At 44.1% G+C, this 24,129-nt stretch overlaps 1 protein-coding gene across 11 annotated transcripts in view; it reads right to left on the reverse strand.

The window, feature by feature from the left end:
* Positions 1-24,129, reverse strand: part of otofa (otoferlin a) — a 132,794-nt gene that overhangs the window by 47,450 nt on the left and 61,215 nt on the right. For all 11 annotated transcript variants that reach the window (XM_071370802.1, XM_071370801.1, XM_071370796.1 and 8 more), the window contains exons 4-5: positions 21,274-21,373; positions 17,813-18,009 (exon numbers count right to left, since the gene is read on the reverse strand). In XM_071370802.1, the coding sequence (XP_071226903.1) occupies positions 17,813-18,009; positions 21,274-21,373 (297 nt within the window). The remainder of the gene's footprint in view (positions 1-17,812; positions 18,010-21,273; positions 21,374-24,129) is intronic.

Here is a 24,129-nt window from a genome sequence, read left to right on the forward strand (position 1 = left end):
GAATACCTAAACTTAACCCTTTGAGTTGTTTCTGTTTTAACCCTGTAACCACGTGGAACTAACGGGTCAAGAATCGGCGTTCATCCAAATACGGCAAATGCTGAAGTCAAACTATGAGATCAGGTTGCAAAATATAGCAGTTGACTGAGGAAGGAGGGACGAGAGGCTGAATAGTAGTAGTGGCTAACTTTCACTAGGATTTCTCTGAATCCCCGTTAAAAATGTTTTTCTGCTCATGCCCGAAATAGTGCTGTTGCATTTTTAAGTCTGGTATTGCATCAGGCTTCAGGCTGCTTTCTGCCTGTTGTTTCAAACACAACTCCCTCTCTAGAGCTAGGTAACATGCCTTGGATAAACCAATCAAAGCTAACCCACAGAAAAGGAACTTTAGCAAAAAAATAAATATCTATGTTGACATCCTTAATGATATGTGAAGTCTTTAGGATGACTCGTTTTCACAATATCATCTCTCAACCTTGTATCATAATCCAAAAAGGCCGATTAGACAGTATACTGTAAATTCTTCTCTTATGTCTTTAAGTCTTATTTCTCCTGTATTTTTCTTTCTTTCTTTTTCTTTCTTTTTTATTTTGTTGATATTGAATACTGTCCTGTTGGTTAGGGCTTGCACGTTAAGTATTTCACTGTACTTGTGCATGTGACAAGTCAAACTTGAACGTGAACTTATGATTTGACATTATGTGTGATTTGACAGTTGTGACATTTCAATCGATCAGCACTCCCCTCTGTTTTATTGGCAAATATCCAGTCACTCAAGAATAAGATGGATGAGATTTGTTTGAGATCTCCTATCAGAGAGACTTGTAGAGCTGCAATATTATAAACCTTGTAGACACTTGGCTGGTTGAATCTATGCACATAGAACTGGTTTCAAGTCCAAAGGGGGAGGGGTGCGCCTCTTCATAAACATCAACTGTTGTGCTGCTTCCAATGTGAAGGAAATCTCGAGCTTCTGCTTACCTGATATAAAATACGTCATGGTGAGTTGCAGACCTTTTTATCTACCAAGAGAGTTCTCATCCGTAATTATCACGGCTGTCTACATCCTTCCACAAGCCAACACCACTTTTGCACTCAGTGAACTGTATGGGGCCCTAAACAAACAAGAAACCATACACTCAGAGGCAGCGTTTCTGGTGGGCGGAAACTTTAGCATAGGGAGACTTAATTAAAATCATTCGACCTCACTTCTATGACACGTCTCCTGCTCCATTAGGGGCGCTAAAACTCTAGACCCACAGAAACGCATACAAGGCCCCCCCTCACCCTATTTTTGGTAAATCAGACCATGACTGTATCCTCCTGCTTCCTGTTTATAAACTCAAGCTCAAACAGGAAGTACCAGTCACTCACTCAACACGGAAGTGGTCCAATGAAGCAGATGTGAGGCTACAAAACTGTTTTGCTTGTACAGACTGGGACATGTTCCGGGATTCATCCAATAGCATTGAGGAGTTTACCACATTAATCACAGGGTTCATCAATAAGTGAAAAGTGACTATACGGACATATCTGTGCTGAAAGTCCACTACGACCTCCAACAAGGTATCAAATATGCAAAGGAAATATAGGGGGAAGGTGGATTCCTAATACACCGGCTTCGACGTGTGTCAGATGTGGAAGGGCTTGCAGACGATAACGGATTACAAAGGGTAACACAGCTGTGAGATGCCCAGTGACGCAGAACTCCCAAACGAACTAAATAATTTTTATGCTTGTGTCGAGGAAAACAAAACAGTCCTGCATGAAGGTGCCTGTTGTTCCGTGTGACTCGATCTCCGTGGCCGATGTGAGTAAAACTTTTAAACAGGTTAACACTCGGAATACCAGGGCACGTTCGCAGAGCATGCACAGACTAGCTGGCAAGTGTCTTCACCAATATTTTCAATATCTCCCTGTCCCAGTCTGTAATCCCAACATGTTTCAAGCTAACGACCATTGTCCCTGTTTCCAAGAACTTCAAGGTAACCTGCCTAAATGACTATCACCTTGTAGCACTCACATCTGTAATTATGAAGTGATTTGAAAGGATGGTCATGACACACATCAACACCATCATCCCAGACACCCTGGACCCACTCCAATTAGCATACTGCCCTAACAGATCCACAGATGACACAATCTCAAATGCACTTTACACTGCCCTCTCCCACCTGGGCAAGAGGGGAAATAACTATATGAGAATGCTGTTCATTGAAAACATCATTCTCCCTTCCAAGCTCATCATCAAGCTTGGGACCCTGAGAACTCCCTCTGCAACTGGATCTTGGACTTCCTGACGGGCTGTGCCCAGGTGGTGAGGGTAGGCAAGAACACCTCCCCACGCTGTCACTAAACACGGGTTCCCCTCAGGGGTGCGTGCTTAGTCCACTCTTCTACTCCCTGTTCACCCACGACTGCATTGTCACATTCAACTCCAACACCATCATCAAGTTTGCTGACAACACGACGGTGGTAGGCCTTATCACCAACGGCGTTGAGACAACCTACAAGGAGGAGGTAAGAGACTTGGCAGTGTGGTGCCAGCACAACAACCTCTCCCTCAACGTCTGTAAGACCAAGGAACTGATCATGGACTACAGGAGAAAGAGGGGAGAGCACGCCCCCATTCACATCGACAGGACTGTAGTGGAGCGGGTCGAGAGCTTCAAGTTCCTTGGTGTCCACATCACTAAGCACTTAACATGGTCCACACACACCTGCACAGTCATGAAGAGGGAATGACAGCGTATTTAGCATGGGCCCTCGGATCCTCAAAAAGTTCTACAGCTGCACCATTGAGAGCATCTTGACTAGCTGCATCATTGCAAAGCGCTGCAGAGGGTGGTGCGGACATCCCAGTAGATCACTGGTGCCGAGCTCCCTGCCATCCAGGACCTCTATCAGGCGGTGTCAGAGGACTTCAGACACCAAAGCCATAAACACTCTGCTACCGTCCGGCAAACGGTACCGGGGCATTGGTTCACGGACCAAGACAGCTTTTAAACCCAAGCCATCAGACTGCTAAATAGCCATAAGACTGTTAAATAGTTAATTCTATCTGCGTTGATGCTACAGTTTCTTTCACTGACTCTATGCACACTCACAATACTATATATACACACTATATACACACAGCTACTGCATTCTTTATTCTTACTCTTATTCTTATGAATTATCTATCACTTTACACCTCCTTCATGTACATATTGTGACAATTCTCTTCAAGGTTAGGAGAGTTTGTAAACAAATTAAGTGAAAGACCAACAGAAAATCACACCAGAGAGTGTTCTTTCCAACAGGTCAGTACCTGAATGTTTGTTTCTACGGCCTGGACCGCCCCAGGCCGCAGGTGTGGTCCAGGGTCGTAATGTACGCTGGTCGAGCCTCAAGTACCTGATATGGCCTCATGCTCACTTTTCTCCCAGGTAGGGAAACAATATCATGAGCCGTAAACCTCAGTTCGCCCTGGTCTCCCTGAAAAGAATTCTCTGTTTTTCTGGTTCAAGGTCTTTACTTCCTGTACTTGTGCTGGGGACAGTGTAGGTGAAACATGAACTTCGGCTGCACGCCTGAGTGGGTGTGGGGTACATGACAATTTGTGTTTCTCTCTCTCTCTCTCCATGCTTTTAACAGGTTTACGTGATATATCTGTTCCGGGGACCGACGACCTGGCTGTCGGATCTGATAATTAACTTCTCCTATTTTCTCCAGGATTTGATGAGGTCCCTTCAATGTGGCTAACAGTTTACACTCCGCCATGGGGACCAGCACATTATGTCACGGTTGAAATTCCCCCAGGGTAGCCTGCCGCTTATAAGTGTGCCGCTGGTGCTCTGGTGCTCTTGTGCTTGTGGTTATCCTGTCTTGCATGGCCGTGATGTGCTCTGTAACACTAGTATAAGGGGTGGACTGGTGCTCCCATGTTTCCCGTGCGATGTCTAAGATTCCCTGGAGATGCCTCCCATATACCAGCTCAAAGGGTGAAAACCGAGGCTTGGGGAACCTCTCTAATGGCAAACATCAGATACGGCAACATGAAATCCCAGTTTTCCCCATCCTTATCGATTACCTTCCTGAGCATTGACTTCAGGGTGCGGTTGAATCGCTCAACCAGCCCATCCGTCTGAGGATAGTAAACCGATGTCCTCAACTGTTTCACCTGCCACAACTTGCAAAGGTCTGCCATAAGGCGGAATAATAAAGGGGGTCTCCTGGTCAGTAAGGATCTCTTTTGGAATCCCTACCCTGGTGAACAGGAGCACTAATTCCTTGGCTGTATTTTTGGAAGACATCGTCCGAAGGGGAATGCCTTCTGGGTTGCGAGTGGCATAATCTAGGATGACCAGAATGTATTGGTGTCCTCTGGCGGATTTGGGTAGCGGGCCCACTATTACCATCGCTATCCTCTCAAATGGCGTTTCAATTATGGAGCTGTTAACTGGAACTCGGAGCACCCCCCACAATGTTTAGCCACTTCAGCCTGAACTTGATCATATTATATTATTGCTAGCCTCTCTACACTGGCTTCCCATTAAGGCAAGGGCTGATTTCAAGGTTTTACTGCTAACCTACAAAGCATTACATGGGCTTGCTCTTATCTATCTTTCCGATTTGGTCCTGCCGTACATACCTACACGTTGCTACGGTCACAAGACGCAGGCCTCCTTACTGTCCCTAGAATTTCTAAGCAAACAGCTGGAGGCAGCACCTTCTCCTATAGAGGTCAATTTCTATGGCATGGTCTGCCTATCCATGTTAGGGACGCAGACTCGGTCTCAACCTTTAGGTCTTTATTGAAGACTCATCTCTTCAGTAGGTCCTATGATTGAGTGTAGTCTGGCCCAGGAGTGTGAAGGTGAACAGAAAGGCACTGGAGCAACGAAGCGACCTTGCTGTCTCTGCCTGGCCAGTTCCCCTCTCTCCACTGGGACTCTCTGCCTCTAACCCTATTACAGGGCCTGAGTCACTGGCTTACTGGTGCTCTTCCATGCCGTCCCTAGGAGGGGTGCGTCACTTGAGTAGGTTGAGTCACTGACGTGGTATTCCTGTCCGGGTTGGCGGACAGTACCTAATGGCAGTACCTAACAGTCATCTCGGTACCTAATGGCAGTCAGGCTACCTCTGGCGAGCACATGGAGGGCTGTGCGGCCCCACAAAGAAATGCCACCCCACACCATGACTGACCCACCGCCAAACCGGTCATGCTGGAGGATGTTGCAGGCAGCAGAACGTTCTCCACGGCGTCTCCAGACTCTGTCACGTCTGTCACATGTGCTCATGTGCTCAGTGTGAACCTGCTTTCATCTGCTCACCCCACCTTTGGACGTCGGGCCCTCATACCACCCTCATGGAGTCTGTTTCTGACCGTTTGAGCAGGCACATGCACATTTGTGGCCTGCTGGGGGTCATTTTGCAGGGCTCTGGCAGTGCTCCTCCTTGCACAAAGGCGGAGGTAGCGGTCCTGCTGCTGGGTTGTTGCTCTCCTACGGCCTCCTCCACGTCTCCTGATGTACTGGCCTGTCTCCTGGTAGCGCCTCCATGCTCTGGACACTACGCTGACAGACACAGCAAACCTTCTTGCCACAGCTCGCATTGATGTGCCATCCTGGATGAGCTGCACTACCTGAGCCACTTGTGTGGGTTGTAGACTCCGTCTCATGCTACCACTAGAGTGAAAGCACCGCCAGCATTCAAAAGTGACCAAAACATCAGCCAGGAAGCATAGGAACTGAGAAGTGGTCTGTGGTCACCACCTGCAGAACCACTCCTTTATTGGGGGTGTCTTGCTAATTGCCTATACTTTCCACCTTTTGTCTATTCCATTTGCACAACAGCATGTGAAATTTATTGTCAATCAGTGTTGCTTCCTAAGTGGACAGTTTGATTTCACAGAAGTGTGATTGACTTGGAGTTACATTGTGTTGTTTAAGTGTTCCCTTAATTTTTTTGAGCAGTGTATATATATATATATATATATATGTATCTATTCCTCTTGTGTTACATTTAAAAAAAATATTATTATTTTTTAACTCTACGTTGTTGGGAAGGGCTCGTAAACAAGCATTTCACGATTAAGTCTACACCCGTTGTATTCGCCGCATGTGAAAAATTACATTTGATTTGATTTCACTTTCTACAACTGTCATTTGGTGCTGCAGTACACTTATAAACATAAAAACTATAGAGATAAAAGACTTCACAACACAACACCATCCCAATGCTGTTTGATGCGCGGCCAACCTGTTGCATTGTGGGTAGGATCAAAGGAGGTCCAGAAAGCAGGATGGCCTCACACTGGCACAGAATGAGCTTGTTTGCATCCCAACACAAAACAAACCAAATGAATGAATGAAGTAAACAAAAGCCTAATCAAATGAACCTTCTCATCAATCCCTGCCTCGATTTCCTCCGCTTTGTAAATGAAGAGTATGGATATTTCAATAGCGCACACAAATAAAGATAATTTAAGTATGGCATATGTGTCAGTGTTGATTAATTCATGACTGTGGCATCTAAAGGGATAATGCCTTAGTCTCTCACACTAAAGACCCAGGTGCTGTGGTATTGTGGTGAATATCAAAAGGGGATACAAAGACGAATGTTTCCCTCAGGTAAATCCAAGGGAAACTTTCTGAATATATCATTATACCGTATTCTGCAGACAGTAGCACGTTTGTATGAAGGTGTGGTTATTCACAGGCAAATTGTTATATGCTATGGAGGTACATTTGTGTCTTTTTGTCGAGAGCAAAACCTTTTTCTATTTTCAATCAAAAATAATTGTTCTGAAAGCAACTTTTTTCCGACACAAAGGAAGTCAAAGCAGACACCTACGAAGATGGCATCTCAGGTAAGCAGCACTGGGCTGTATTGACGTATCCTAAAAATGACATCTGCTGCATTAGATTGAACGGTCATATCTCAGTTATTGTTTTCATATCTATAAAAAAAATTACTTTCAGAGAGCGATCTGACCAAGGGGTCAAACATGTAGATATTGCCAGATGTTCACTGTCCGAGGAACAGGCTGTGGAAGCTTTATTGCTGGCAAAAGTGTCTACAACCAGAGGTAATTAAACTGTTCTGTGTTATTTTTCTCCATCTTTGCCTGTCTTGTTGTACATGGAACCTGTCTCACATGCATTAATTAAAAAACCCTTAAGATGTCAGCAGCTAATTTTCAGATTTACACCACATAAACACAGCCATTTTCACTGGACTCTCTGTTGCTGCCAAGTCATGATTTCCCTGGGGGTTAGCCTTGCAATATCCAAGTGGTGAGACACATAGCCCTCTATATTTAAATGTTTCAGGTACACTCCGATAGGTGTCTGTGTCACATACAGTATCTTGTATTGACATTATCTTCTATTGTTTGTCCTCATGTGTCTGTTTCAGCATAAAGTACTCTGTAGCCACTTAGTGTGGACACAAGGTGAGACCACACACACCAGTCGCTCTTCTTCACTTCATCCCTCTCCCCCTTCTCCCTAAATCATCTGGGTTATATCAGCTGTTTTGGTGAACCCCTTCCGCATCTCAACTGGCAGACAATACAGACAGAGATGTAGTAGTCCCAGAGTTAATGATCCAAGGTCAGTTTTGCATTTCACCTCCTGATTTAAGATGACTGACCGTGTTAGAATACAAAAAAAACAAGGCTAAATCATGCTCTCTCGTCTGCAGGTATGCTTTGATGTGAGAGAGGAAGCCAGTCCCGTCATCGCCACCTCACCCGCTCTTAAGATAATATTCGGGCCAACTGGGGGCCCAAGGCTGGTTAGGAGATACCGGAGTTGTGATGAACTGAGAGAATATTAGGGTAGCACTGTAATTGATGAATCATATGCTGTCTGCTGCTGTTCTTACCTCTTTCCCTTTCTGTCTTCAACACCTCTCTCCCCACCTCGTCGTTCTTCCTCGTTTTATAATGCACAACATATGTGCATTGAAGTACAGATTGAACTTGTATTTATAATATTACAATTATCATAATTATAATGCATTTATAACACCTGGATAATGAACTTCTTTCAATAAAGCATTTCACTGGTTGAAATTAAGTATCTCATTGAAATACTATCCTGTGTCCTCAGATTAATGCAGATGAAGGGAGTTAGATATGCATAGTATATTTTCTTCTGTATATGTGAATTACAAATCAATAATGTGTCTAGTCTATTGCATAGTTACAATGTGTAATCAGTGATGTCCCAGGAGCAGGAGTGGTAAACACTGTTGAAGTGTATAATTGTAATACATACATGCAGACACAGCATCATTCAAATAATGGATTTTGATATGACTGAAAAAGAATGTCTCAAAGATTCATACCTGAACCACACCTTTATTTGCCAAGGAAGAGTACATGATCAGTGAATATATTCAATGTACAGGCTACAATGTGGGAAGCTCATGCATGGTAGGACTTGCATCCTTGGCACAATAAAGTTATTATATTCTACTCTATCCAAAGGCTTCATTAATGCCATTCAGACTTGAAGTTGATACAACAACTATGATAGCTGAGGTTCATAGATTGTTATGAATATCAGTTCAGAACCTAACGTTTTAGGGTCCATACACAGATCGGCTACATACTGTAGCTAGCTGCACATCCATAGGCATACAGTTATTTTTATCCTCCACTACACAATAAGCAAGTAAATAGTTAGCTAGCTATGTTACTTCAGCTGCATTTCAAGTCAAGCTTACATAATTGTACATTCAATTTGCAGTAAATGGTTTAGCTAGCTAGATTCTTTACATCTACTGTTTCCCAAGACGACAAGCCTGGTTTGCTGGTTTTCTCAGGAGTCCCTATAACATTAAACAACACGAATTACAAATTAATTCTCCTAACACTAACTAGCTGGCTAATAACTTGCTAAATAGCGATTTTTGTAAATTAACTTTATGACAAAAAAATATGCACAAACGTTTGTCTCTACATTAACTAACATATTTCTCTCAATTGTACATTTTTTGCTTGACTCATTATGAAGTTATAACTTACATCTGGTTCCACTGTAATATTTTGTCAGACATCTTTGTTTAAGAACGCCAAGGGTTGGGTGGCTCGCGTCAAAATTCGTCATTGAAACTACTCGATATGATTGGTCATATAAAAACCTTGGGACCCAAATGCATAACGAGTGCTCTAACTCCCCCTTGTGGTGGTCTGGAGCCACGAAGCCGTGACGCTGGGTACCTCTAAGTCCCGTGGTGCAAGCTCGCAACTTTTAAAGGAGGAACCACTGTAGGTCTTCCAACACTTGTTGTGGCCACAGTGTCAAAAAACGTAGGTTGCTCCCAATGCCAACCCATTCATCACAACTAACTGAGTGTGTGTTCCATATTTAGTGGATGTGCTTTACTGGCAGTATAACAAGACAAGTGGGAGGTGATTTATATGAATAGCAAAACCCCTACAAAACAAGCTGGCTATGGCCGGGTGGAGATGATATAAAATGCATTAAGAGATCAGCAATAAATCATTCTGGACTCCCAGAGAAAGGGGTAAAGCCTATAACTGGTGAGATGGGGTAGTGTGTGTGTATGTGTACAGTATGTGTGTGTGTGTGTGTGCGTGTGTGTGTGTGTGTGTGTGTGTGTGTGTGTGTGTGTGTGTGTGTGTGTGTGTGTGTGTGTGTGTGTGTGTGTGTGTGTGTGTGCGTGTGCGTGTGTGTGTGTGTGTGAGAAAAGAGAAACCACTTTCTCTACTATCACTCTATCGTGGCAGCTCAGACCTGAAGACCACAGCTCAGACCTGAAGACACACTGCGTCATCTCTCTTGTCCTCTGTTTATACCAAATGGGAGAGGGAGAGGAGTACATACTGTATGCGTGGTGGAAGAAGACTGAGAGGAAGATCAAGAGCTGTAGTCTTAGATTAGATTAGGGCTACTATAATTGATCATGTAATAAATCATGGTCTATCAATGAGAGAGGCTGGTCTGTGTCACGACTTCCGCCGAAGTCGGCCCCTCTCCTTGTTCGGGCGGCGTTCGGCGATCGACGTCACCGGCTTTCGAGCCATCGCCGCTCCATTTTTCATATGTCCATTTGTCTTGTCTTGTTCCATACACACCTGGTTTTCATTTCCCGAATCAATCTACTTGTACTTAACCCTCTGTTTCCCATCATGTATTTGTGTGGAATTGTTTCATGTTATGTGGTGTTTGATTTATGCGCTTGCCTTTTATTTATGTTCTGTGTTTTGAGCGCGTTTGATCATTGTAGTGCTCTCGTTTTGGAACGGAAAATAAATGTGCGCCTGTTATTAACTATACTCTGCTCTCCTGCACCTGACTTCGCCTCCAGTACACGACATAACAGTCTGAGAGTGCAGCCAAATCTGCAACGCTCAACAGTGGCATCTATTGTGAGAAACTTCTGGCAAAACAGCAGGTAAGATGTGCATTCTGCAAGGGCATCTGACTGAACTGCACATTACAGAAGTAAATTGAGCAAAGCCTCCAAACCCACTTGTGTGTAATTGTTTTTGTATTTCTGCTTAGAACCCAACGGTTACCTCCCACAGGCGGGACAGGTAGGAATTTCACTGCTGTGCAGGAAACTGCAATCGTTGACATGGTCATCAGAAACAATGGCATAAAACTCACAGAGATCGTTTGCAGACAACATCACATTTGGAAATATTCACAATGTAATCATAACTATTTTTAGAGTCCTGAAACAACGTCAAGTCAGGATGAAGCAGTTGTACACTGTCCCCTTTGAGAGGAACTCTGAACGAGTCAAGCAACTCAGGAACCAATAAGTCCAGGTAAGATGACTATAAAATACAGAACTGGTTTTGAACAAAACCAAACAGGGCAGAGGCACACACTGGCATGTTTTTAGGTATAATGTAAACTATCGTAATAGACTGACTCTTATGTTGCCTTGTAGATTTATTTTAGAGAGTCATGGAGATTGAAGCCAGGCAAACACCCCACATATTCATCTTTGTGGATGAGGCTGGTTTCAACCTGGCCAAAACACGGCGAGGAAGAAATGTGATTGGGAAAAGAGCAACAGTGGATGTCCCGGGCTAGAGGGGTGCCAACATCACAATGTGTGCAGCAATATCCTCTGATGGATTGCTTTTACACAAACCGCTAATTGGGCCGAGCGTCTCATTTAATTCCTGGATGACCTCTACGGAAGGGTTGTGTCAGGTGATGAAAGGGTTGCAAAGAGGTGAAATCGGCCAACGTTTGTAATTGTATGGAGCAATGTGGCATTTCACCACTCCCGTGCAGTCACAGAGTGGTTTGCCAGGATGGTGTCACTTTTTTCCATACAGGATGGCCGGTATGGAATTACCTACTGTTTCATTATGGTGAAATGTCATCACACATAATGTCAAATCATAAGTTCACGTTCAAGTTTGACTTGTCACATGCACAAGTACAGTGAAATTGTAACGGTTGTTCTCCTCCTCGTCTGAGGAGGAGCATGGATCGGACCAAAACGCAGCTTGTGGAGAATACATGTTTGATTTATTTTAAAGAAGACGAAACGAAGAACACTGACAAACTATACAAAACAACAAACGACGTCAACAGACCTGAACATGTGAACTTACATATAACGAAGAACGCACGAACAGGTACAGACTAAACAAACAAAACAGTCCCGTGTGGTACAAACACTGACACGGAAGACAATCACCCACAAACAAACGGTGTGAACAGCCTACCTTTATATGGTTCTCAATCAGAGGAAACGTCAAACACCTGCCCCTGATTGAGAACCATATAAGGCTAATTACCAATGAACTTAAACATAGAAACACATAACATAGACTGCCCACCCAGCTCACGTCCTGACCAACTAAACAAAGCTAAACAAAGGAAAATAAGGTCAGGAACGTGACAGAAATACTTAACGTGCAAGCCCTACCCAACAGGACAGTATTCAATATCAACAAAATAAAAAATAAATCAAAATAATAATACAGGAGGAATCAGAAATTTGAAAAGAAGCTACAGTTGAAGTCGGAAGTTTACATACACTTAGATTGGAGTCATTAAAACACGTATTTCAACCACTCCACAAATTTCTTGTCAACAAGCTATAGTTTTGGCAAGTCGGTTAGGACATCTACTTTGTGCATGACACAAGTCATCTTTCCAACAATTGTTTACAGACAGATTATTTCACTTATAATTCACTGTATCACAATTCCAGTGGGTCAGAAGTTTTCATACACTAAGTTGACTGTGCCTTTAAACAGCTTGGGAAATGATGTCATCGATTTAGAAGCTTCTGATAGGCTAATTGACATCATTTGAGTCAATTGGAGGTGTACCTGTGGATGTATTTCAAGACCTACCTTCAAACTCAGTGCTTCTTTGCTTGACATCATGGGAAAATCAAAAGAAATCAGCCAAGACCTGAATTGTAGACCTCCACAAGTTTGGTTCATCCTTGGGAGCAATTTCCAAACGCCTGAAGGTACCACGTTCATCTGTACAAACAATAGTATGTAAGTATAAACAGGACCAGGGCACACTGGACTCTCAAGGCGCACTATAGGCCTGGTACGTGGTGCCGGCACTGGTGGTACCGGGCTGAGGGCACACACCTCAGGGCGAGTGCAGGGAGAAGGAACAGTGCGTACAGGGCTCTGGAGACGCACAGGAGGTTTGGTGCGTGGTGCCGGAACTGGAGGTACTGGACTGGAGACACGCACCACAGGGAGAGTGTGTGGAGGAGGAACAGGGCTCTGGAGAGGCACTGGAAGCCTGGTGCGTGGTGTAGGCACTGGTGGTACTGGGCTGGGGCGGGAAAGTGGCGCCGGATATACCGGACCGTGAAGGAGTACACGAGCTCGTGAGCACCGAGCCTGCCCAACCTTACCTGGTTGAATGGTCCCCGTAGCCCTGCCAGTGCGGCGAGGTGGAATAGCCCGCACTGGGCTATGCTGGCGAACCGGGGACACCATTTGTAAGGCTGATGCCATGTACGCCGGCCCGAGGAGACGCACTGGAGACCAGATGCGTTGGGCCGGCTTCATGACACCCGGCTCGATGCCCAACCTAGCCCTACCAGTGCGGCGAGGTGGAATAGCCCGCACTGGGCTAAGCACGCGTACTGGGGACACCGTGCGCTCCACCGCATAACACGGTGTCTGACCAGTACGACGCCCTCTCACTCCACGGTAAGCACGGGAAGTTGACGCAGGTCTCCTACCTGGCTTCGCCACACTCCCCTTTAGCCCCCTCCCAAGAAATTTTTGGGTGAGCTTCTCAGGCTTCCAGCCGCTCTGCCTTGCTAGCGCCTCATAATGCCGCCTCTCTGCTTTTGCTGCCTCCAGCTCCGCTTTGGGGCGGCGACACTCCTCTGGCTCTGCCCAGGGTCCTTTACCGTCTAGAATTTCCTCCCATGTCCATTCCTCCTGGTACCGCTGCTGCTGCTGTCGCTGCTGCCCGTTGCCACGCTAATTGGTCCGGGTTAGGTGGGTGGTTCTGTAACGGCAGTCTAGCTCTTCCTCCTCCTCGGACGAGGAGAGGCGAGAAGGATCGGAGGACCAATGTACAGCGTGGTAAGTTTCCATGATTTAATGTACACGAAGACAAGACACTATACAAAATAACAAACGAACTAACCGTCACAGTCCTAGCTGGTGCAGACAAAACACAGAGACAGGAAACAACCACCCACAAAATCCCAACACAAAACAAGCCACCTATATATGATTCTCAATCAGGGACAACGATTGACAGCTGCCTCTGATTGAGAACCATATTAGGCCGAACACAGAAACAGACAAACTAGACACACAACATAGAATGCCCACCCAGCTCACGTCCTGACCAACACTAAAACAAGCACAACACATAAGAACTCTGGTAAGGACGTGACAATTATGTGGATATATTGAAGCAACATCTCAAAACATCGGTCAGGAAGTTAAAGCTTGGTCGCAAATGGGTCTTCCAAATGGACAATGACCCCAAGCATACTTCCAAAGTTGTGGCAAAATGGCTTAAGGACAACAAAGTCAAGGTATTGTGGGCAGAACTGAAAAAGCGTGTGAGAGCAAGGAGGCCTACAAACCTGACTCAGTTACACCTGCTCTGTCAGGAGGAATGGGCCAAAATTCACCCAACTTATTGTGGGAAGCTTGTGGAAGGTTACCCAAAACATTTGACCCAAGTTGAACAATTTAAAGGCAATGCTACAAAATACGAATTGAGTGTATGCAAACTTCTGACCCACTGGGAATGCGATGAAAGAAATAATAGCTGAAATAAATCGTCCTCTCTACTATTATTCCGACATTTCACATTCTTAAAATAAAGTGGTGATCCTAACTGACCTAAGACAGGGAATTTTTACTCTGATTAAATGTCAGGAATTGTGAAAAACTGAGTTTAAATGTATTTGGCTAAGGTGTTTGTAAACTTATGACTTATCAGTGCTAGTACCACATGTACAATGTGCAAGGATCCTGGAGTATTAAGGCAGATATGTACATGTAGGCAGGGATCAGGAGAAAGTGACGGGTAACAGGATCAATAATAATAATAATAGTAAATAGTAAATAGCATGGTGGTCAGTGTGTGTATGTAAGTGTAAGTGTGTGGGTGTTAGTGTAAGTGTGTTAGTGTGAGGGTGTTAGTGTGTGGGTGTTAGTGTGAGTGTGCTTGTGTGAGTGTGCTTGTGTGAGTGTGTTAGTGTGAGTGTTAATGTGAGTGTGTTAGTGTATGTATATTAGTGTGAGTGTTAGTGTGAGTGTGTGGGTGTTAGTGTGTGTTAGTGTGTTAGTGTGTGGGTGTTAGTGTGAGCGTGTTAGTGTGTGAGTGTGTATGTGTGCAAGAGTGTCAGTGTAGGCGGATATACATGTAAACAGGGCTGAAGAGTGACTGGTAGCAGGAATATATAAATACTTATGGAAATAGACTAACAGTAATTACAATCAATAATCAATGAACAGCAGCGTATTGATAGTAATAAATCAAATGAATAATAATTTTAACCTGCAGTGTTGGTGTGAGGGGGAAACGTAGTTATTAGCCATTTAACAGTCTTATAGCCAGGGGATAGAAGCTGTTTAGGAGTCTGTTTGTCTGAGCCTTGATGCACCGGTATTGCCTGCCGGACGGGAGCAAGGGAGAACAGTCCTCCCTCCAAGGAGCACCAACAGGTTAATACAATGGCATCAATGCCCGCTGACATCATCAGTGCTTCCATGAGGTCATCATTTTCCCCCCAGTACTGTAGTGTCCCCTGTCCCCTCCGTGTGTTTCCATGTGTGACTGACAGGTCTTGCTCTTTGTTACCACAGTGATTAGGGGATGACAGGTGCCCTCGTCTAGCATCAAGGACAGGTGTGTGTATACTGTACCTGTGGACAGGTACTGTACAGCACAGTGGAAACTGAGTCTGTGTCTGTGTTTCTAGACTGCAAGTGTGGAATGGATACAGTGTGTGTGTGTGTGTGTGTGTGTGTGTGTGTGTGTGTGTGTGTGTGTGTGTGTGTGTGTGTGTGTGTGTGTGTGTGTGTGTGTGTGTGTGTGTGTGTGTGTGTGTGTGTGTGCGTGTGAAATAATACAGTTCCTCCTTAGTCTGTGTCTTCCTTACAGGACACATACAGTATGTACAGTTATTTCCACTTTATATATTTTCTTAACTGTATTTCTTGAACTGCGTTGTTGTCACGCCCTGACCATAGTTTGTTTTGTATGTTTCTATGTTTGTTTGGTCAGGGTGTGATATGAGTGGGCATTCTATGTTGTTTGTCTAGTTTGTCTATTTCTATGTGTTTGGCCTGATATGGTTCTCAATCAGAGGCAGGTGTTTGTCGTTGTCTCTGATTGGGAGCCATATTTAGGTAGCCTGTTTTGTATTGTGGGTTGTGGGTTATTGTTCCTGTTCCTGTGTTTATGTTCACGTTACGGGACTGTTTCGTCGTAGTTCGTTTGTTGGTTTATTGTTTTTGTTCGTTATTGTAAGTATTCTTATTAAAATGAATACGCACCACGCTGCATCTTGGTCCTCCTCTCTTTCGCCCGACGAAGATCGTGACAGTTGTTGGTTAATGGCATTAGTAAGCGTTTCACAGTAAGATCTACACCTGCTGTATTCGGCGCATGTGACAGATACAATTTGATTTGATTTGATTTTGATTTGACTATGGGGACACACGATAAAAACTATTTCCAATAAATAGAACCCACTAAATCAGTACATTTAAACTCTAGGAGATCATAAGAGTTCTTTTCAGTTCAATTGATTTTGATGAAGATTCATGGCCAGAGCCCCATTTCATTGTAATGCCCAGGTGACTCCCATTATAACCAGTCTATTATATGAAAGACTCATGTCTATGTGAAAGACTCATGTTAATACATCCAAATAAGTGGCTGATGTATGGCCACACACACACACACGCATGTACAGACATACACACACAGGCGATCACACATGCACACACACACACACGCACACACACACACACACACACACACACACACACACACACACACACACACACACACACACACACACACACACACACACACACACACACACACACACACACACACACACACACACACACACACACACACACACACACACACACACACGCACACATTCACAACATGTGTTATGACGATGGATTAAGGGTCCTAGCCTAGCCAGGCAGACTGGTCAATGTGAAATCAATATCACCTACGCATTATTAGCCCACACATTATTCAGCAGAAAATACAACACCACACAGAGAGAGAAGGCTAAGGTCGGGTCTACACTTGACACCTACATGCGACTTATGCTATCAGAATACGAAGATCGCATTGAAAAGACGGGTCTAGACGCACAAAAGTGGTCTGATTGTGTTCAGATCTGGCTGATCACAGGTGGTCAGGGATGCATTGTGTGCGGATTTCTCCTCCGTCTGGATGCAATCAGGCTACCGAAAGCGCATACAGTGGGCGAAGTCATCAACACTTCTCCCACAAGTCCAGAAAACGGTTGTTTTGGGACCGAGACGCACCTTTTCATTATAAAGTTGGAGGGAATATGTTCATAACGCGTGAGAAACGTGTTTGCTGGCTAGCTAATATTTATATACATTTTGGGGGATTTGGCTAGAGTTATGCTAACACGTATGCAATGCTTTTAGCGTCGCTTGCTAGCTTGCTGGCTAGTCACAGAGGTTATCTGTCTAGTTAGCAACAGCAGTTAGCAACTGCCAACAGTTGCTGTTGTGTTATGATCGTACTTAGCCTATTCCACCGTTTGTAGAACGCATACTGGCATTTGAATATAACACAGGGAAAGGGAATCCGGACACGCTGTGGACACGGTAGACACATTTAAATGTAGGTGTAGACGCATGACACGTTCAGAATTCCATGATCAGAACTCTATGATCAGAATACTAAAGCTGCATGTGCTGTCAAGTCTAGACACGGCCTAATAGTCATCCGCAGAAAGCACTGCCTGGAGGCTGGCACATACTGCTGTAACACATTCACTCCATACAGACTTGTAGACTATGGTACCAGCTACAGGAGTAGTAAGGTCTGTTCAAATGCATGGTGTGTACAGTAGATGATGATTACGATGATGTCTTTACTTTAGCTGTTATTAATTATGATGATAAAGATGTATATTTTCTATATGGTGTTTGAGCGTAATGGTGTACGTAATGATTATGCTGACAATATTGATGTCTGCTTTGATATTGTTTTTGTTCACGACAGTGTTTTAACGATGGTGTTGATACATGCACATTCGTAACGATGCTGAGGATGTTTCAGCTGTACTGATGGAGTTGTCGACTCACTTCCTAAAAGTGGGGATTCCATGGATGGATCGCCCCGGTGACACTCCTGACCCCTGGCTGTGTCCGGAGAGCAGACTGTCCGTCTCAAACTGGAACGTTCCCTCCGGGTCACCCGGAATGTCCAGGAATTCTCCGTCACTCCAAACCCCCACAGTCCCATCCATGGTCGTGTACTTGATGTATATGGTAACACTGGTCTGGAATGGAAGAGTCAACCAATGAATTAGGCAAAACAAACTAGAAACACACTATGGTCAGACAGTAAATTAACAACAACTAATGAAGGCTTCATAGAGCATGTATAAGGTCTTCATAAGCAATACATAGATGCTCCACAAATCATTCATAATCAATTTCATATTGCTTAAATTAAATGGTAATATAAAAGTGGCAGTGAAAGAGGTAGCCAAGATCCTTTGCTCTAATCTTTTCTTGTTTTGTTACGTGACATGTATGCCTCAGGATTGAGGCATCCAGGATTAGTTACCCTCTCTGCTGGTATGTAAGTCAATGGGCGAGAGAGAGGGAAACACACTAGGGGTAACTCAACCCAACTCTCCCCTTGCCAGTTCTCCATGACAGGGTGGGTAACACATCTCCAAACTGTCCCCATAGGACTTTTGACATCTGTAGTTAAACTCATAATGTTCATAATGACATCTTTAATTAAACTGGAACAAAGAATCCATTCTTGGTTGAAATTAAACTAAAATTGACTTCCGGCTTTCTTGCCAAGTGAATATGGGGGAAAAAGTGTGACAAAGGTAAATTTGTGAGACAGAATCTGCCTACAATTTCAGTAAAACAGTTGTTGTAAAGCTCAATATTGGTTTACAGAGACCGTTGTGGTCACTTGCCGCACAAAGATACATTTGGTTTGACAGTAAGTGCTTAGATTGATCTGAACAGGAAGATGTAGAGACAGAGCAATTTTTCTTTCCTGTCTTCAGGGGACTTTTACACCTCCCTGGACAGTCAACTGATCTTTATTACAACCCAAGCAATTTGTTACATTCTTTCTCTCGCTCTCCTTTTCTCTCTTTCCCTCTTTCTCCTCTCTCTCTCTCTCTCACTCTCTATCTCTGCCCTGTGACTGCAGAGCCAGTGAAGTTAGAGGCTTTACCATGGTATCCCCGCATCTTTCAGCAGGACGCGGTAAATAGAAACACTTCTGTTCAGTTAAAACACAGGTGAGACTCTGGGCCGGCTGTGTTCATCTACACTCCCTCGTCAGGGACAGAGAGGTGTGTGTGTGTGTGTGTGTGTGTGTGTGTGTGTGTGTGTGTGTGTGTGTGTGTGTGTGTGTGTGTGTGTGTGTGTGTGTGTGTGTGTGTGTGTGTGTGTGTGTGTGTGTGTGTGTGTGTGTGTGTGTGTGTGTGTGTGTGAGCACGCCCAAGGCCATTCTGACTTGTGTGTGACATCATCGCTATAGAGCCATTTCCTGGCTGCGTCATGACAAGTTGCAGATACCAGCTCTGTTTACTAGCAGTGGATACGACCACATGCAACTTCAAATGCCGCTTGTGCAAGTAAACAAACACGTAATCAGATGGTTATCGTCTACAACATCGCTATGTCACCAGAGAATTGATTATCCTAAAAGTTAGCTAGCCAGCGAGGCTAGGTAAAATATCACAACTAGAGCTAGATAAAGACAGAAAATACTTGTTGACCATAACTATAGCCATCAGTCTTGTGTGTTTTCATGGTTATCACTCATTAAGTTTGTCAAGGTCCCAACATCAGCGTTAGCTATTGTTAGCTATTGGTGCCGGGATAAGCTCTCACACAGTCTCTCTCTGTTTCTCTGTCCTCCTCTCTATATCTCTTTTGATCTTTCCATCCCTTGCTCCCATTATCTCACACTTCCTCTTTTTCATTCTCTCACATACTGTTTCTTTCTGAATACAGTGCATTCGGAAAGTATTCAAACCCCTTGACTTTTAACACATTTTGTTACGTTACAGCCTTATTCTAAAATTGATTAAATGTTTTTTTCCCCCCTCATCAATCTACACACAATACCCCATAATGATGAGGCAAAACCAGGTATTTAGAAAGTTTAGCAAATGTATAAAAAAAAAAAAACTGAAATATCACATTTACATAAGCACTCAGACCATTTACTCAGTACTTTGTTGAAACACCTTTGGCAGCGATTACAGCCTCGATTCTTCTTGGGTATGACGCTACAAACTTGCAAGCTCTGTCAGGGTGGATGGGGAGCGTTGCTGCAGTGCTATTTTCAGGTCCCTCCAGAGATATTCAATCGGGTTCAAGTCCGGGCTCTGGTTGGGCCACTCAAGGACATTCAGAGACTTGTCCCGAAGCCACTCCTGCATTGTCTTGGCCGTGTGCTTAGGGTCGTTGTCCTGTTGGAAGGTGAAGAACCGTTGCCCCAGTCTGAAGTCCTGAGCGCCCTGGAGCAGGTTTTCATCAAGGATCTTTCTGTACTTTGCTCTGTTCATCTTTCCCTCGATCCTGACTAGTCTCCCAGTCCCTGCCACTGAAAAATATCCTCACAGCATGATGCTGCCACTATCATGCTTGACCGTAGGGATGGTGCAAGGTTTCCTCCTGACGTGACGCTTGGCATTCAGTCCAAAGAGTTCAATCTTGGTTTCATCAGACCAGAGAATCTTGTTTCTCATCGACTGAGTCCTTTAGGTGCCTTTTCGCAAACTCCAAGCGGGCTGTCATGTCCCTTTTACTGAGTAGTAGCTTCAGCTTGGCCACTCTACCATAAAGGCCAGATTAGTGGAATGCTGCAGAGATGGTTGTTCTCCTGGAAGGTTCTCCCATCTCCACAGGGGTTCTCTGGTGCTCTGTCAAAATGACCATTGCGTTATTGGTCTCCTCCCTGACCAAGGCCCTTCTCCCTCGATTGCTCAGTGTTGGCTGGGCGGCCAGCTCTAGGAAGAGTCTCGGTGGTTCCAAACTTCTTGTATTTAAGAATGATGGAGGCCAATGTGTTCTTGTGGACCTTCAATGCTGCAGACATTTTTTGTTACCTTTCCCCAGATCTGTGCCTTGACACAATCTTGTCTCTGAGCTCTACGGACAATTTCTTGGACCTCATGTCTTAGTTTTTGCACCTGAGCTCAATTTCGGGTCTGATAGCAAAGGGTCAGAAAACTTTATTTGTAAACCTTTCTAAAAACGTGTTTTTGCTTTGTCATTATGGGTTATTATGTGCAGATTGATGAGGAAAAAAGATAATTTAATCAATTTTAGAACAAGGCTGTTTAGTAACAAAATGTGGAAAAAGGGAAGGGGTCTGAATACTTCCCAAATACACTGTATGTGGCTGTTGGATCAATACTCACCTGAGGTCAATAAAATACTTGTCTTTTTGGCTGTGTTCGGTATATACTGTATGATGTCTATAGATCAGTATGGAGGATTCTCATTCTTATGGCTATAGTTATCTAAACTGATCAGGAACCAGTGTTGGGAATTACCCTGATGGCGGTGTTGTTGTCGTCGATGAGTGTGTCTGTCACCTCTAGCTGGCCCTCCTCCGCCACCTTCTGTAGAACCATCTTGAAGGTTCCAATGACTCTGGAACAACAGAACCACAAGAACCATGAGCAACCACTGTTTCACAAAAAGAGCAGAATATTCCTGATTCAGTGGGTTGTGGCATAGGACTGCGCCTTGGCTAAAAACACTGGTGTTGTTATGTGATTGTTCAGAGAGAAGGCTTCAAGTAGGCCACATTTGCATTTTAGCTGGGTTTGGTAGGTTCCATTGAATTAGGTTGATAGTGCTGTCCTTGCACAGCTCAGTCTGTCTCTCTGTATCTATCTCTCTTTTCACTGTCTTCCTTGACTATGTGACATTCCCATATGTGTGTGTGCCTGTGTGTGTCTGTGTGTGTCTGTGTGTGTATGTGTGTGTATGTGTAGGCAGACTGATGGAAACTGGCTCTGACAGCCAGGGAGAGTGTGTCATTGTCGTTGGCCGCTACAACAACTAACCAGTAAAGAGGAGCAGACGGAGAAATAGACTCTTATTAGAACTCAGAGATAGAGCTACAGACACAGACGCAGATACGGACGCACACAAACACGGAATAAAGGGTAACACACACTATTTGCTCTATACTCTTTCCACTTTCTCTATTCCGATACTGATATTGTCACGTTTCCCTGTGATCTCATGCCTGTTTCTCTCTCAGAGAGAGGATACAGCTAAATACAGGGCCTCAGAATATTAAACTGCAAAAAATCAAACCCAGCCAGGTCGCTCAAGATCCACTGCGAAATTAGACGTCCGCGCAGGTAAGCAGGATGTCAGGAGATTACTTCAAAACCGGCCTCTAGGGGCAATGGTGAGCACAATTACAAATATTTTGTCTTGAGATTTGCTAGGGTGTTGTGGATGGGCGTAAACTGCCAGCTCCGGGTCCGAGGGTCGCGTGTTCAATCCCAGTGCTAGGCAATCCCAGTGCAAACCTTAACCCCTTAACTATTCAGAATAAATGCCTGAACTTAACCTTCAAAATGTTACGTTCATGGACAAGGGATTGGACGTCTGATTCTGCAGTAAGACAGTCAGAGCTTGTTGTCAAACTAGCAGGTCTGTTCTCGACAAACACACACACGGACACACACAATATCCTCCGCACAGCCCCACCACCCTTCCGCCAGTGAGTACTTGTTGAAGTTAAGTAGCAACCAACTCTATCCCCATTCCAACACCTGACAGTTATTTCCTTATAATATTGTCGGGGGAAACTCATTAGCTGCTATCGCTGCCCTGAGGAAAAACAACTTTAACAAAGTGTCTAAGAAAACGTCGGTGATTTATTCCTTTAGCATATCAACTTTAGAGTGCTGTTAACTTCCTGTCCTTTAGCAAAGTTGCCTGAAATGAATTGCTGCCTAGAAAAACAACATTTTATTATTTTCAATTGTTTTTGACCCTCAAAAGAAGCCAAAGGCTGCAAATGACTTTATTGGGCATAAGCCTATCTCAATTCCCATTCTCTAAAATTCCATAGTTTCACAATGTACCAGACTGCATACAGAAATATGGGTTACACTCTATGACCAACAGGTACAGTATAAAGGATTCATTAAGTCTTCATAGAGCATTTATAAGGCCTTCATATGTGCTTCACAAATCATTTACAAGCAAATGTAATTTGCTGTATGTTAAAAGTGGGAGCGAAACCTGGTACCCTTTGTATTCAGTCAGAGAATTATAAAGGTGTGAATAATTTATATAGTTTCCCCCGGACAATATTGTAGCAGAGTAATCAATCACACACCACACAAAGACCCAGTATACTACTACTATATATATCCACACACACACGCACACGCACACGCACACGCACGCACACACACACACACACACACACACACACACACACACACATTAATCACTGGGAGCCGAACTACACGTAATATAAACCACAGTCAATAGTATCACACTCTGTCACATACACACACACACTGGAGGAGGTTGAGGGGGGTATTTCTCCTAAGGGATGGTCAGTAACAGTGAGAGAGGCCTGGGCATTATGAGAAGTGACAGGCAGGGAGCAAACTTGGGCTATTAGGATATGTGTGAGTGTGGGTGTGTGAGTGTAGAGAGAGAGAGAGAGAGAGTAAGAGAGAGGCTATTTGGTCCTTTCACTTAAAAGACCAATCACAAACCACCATTGTGTTCATCACTCTAAATTCTCTGTATCCACTTTTCTTTCACCAACCATCGTATCTCTCTTACCTGGTTGCATCCAGTTCAAACTTTTCAACTTTGTGCAGCTAGTTGCAAGCAACAGCCAATCAAAACAAATACTTTTGTCACATGATCCATTGATGTTTCAGAATTCTAACCAGTTGTCATGTCAACACAGCTGCCTGCCACTGCCAGTGTGCATAAAGGTTGACAGAAGAGACATTAGCAGAACGGGAGATATCTACAAATTGGCATCATGGCTAGTCAAATGAAGATGGTTTGGCAGTCAATAAATGCAATTATTGAAGTGAACCCAAACCTTTCCCCGACCAGTTTCAACATAAATTGTTCACCCTGAACTGTGCTAATTAGCTAGCTAACGTTAGCTTAATTCCTTGCTAGCATGGTTAGCTCGTTACTAGCTAGTCATGTTGGTGTTCTCAATGTCATTTTGGCTAGCTAGCTAAATTGTACAGACTGCATTTTGTCTATATCCATGCTGTTACAATAACCAAACAGTTGTACACACAAATAATTGGTGTTGCATGCAATTGTTTTGTTGCGTCATGTAACGTTAACAGCAAAGTTGCTTGAGATGATGTAACTTGCAACCTGGAACTGCAACTAAA

The sequence above is a fragment of the Salvelinus alpinus genome, chromosome 27, assembly GCF_045679555.1.
Source record: "Salvelinus alpinus chromosome 27, SLU_Salpinus.1, whole genome shotgun sequence".
NCBI classification, from domain to species: domain Eukaryota; kingdom Metazoa; phylum Chordata; class Actinopteri; order Salmoniformes; family Salmonidae; genus Salvelinus; species Salvelinus alpinus.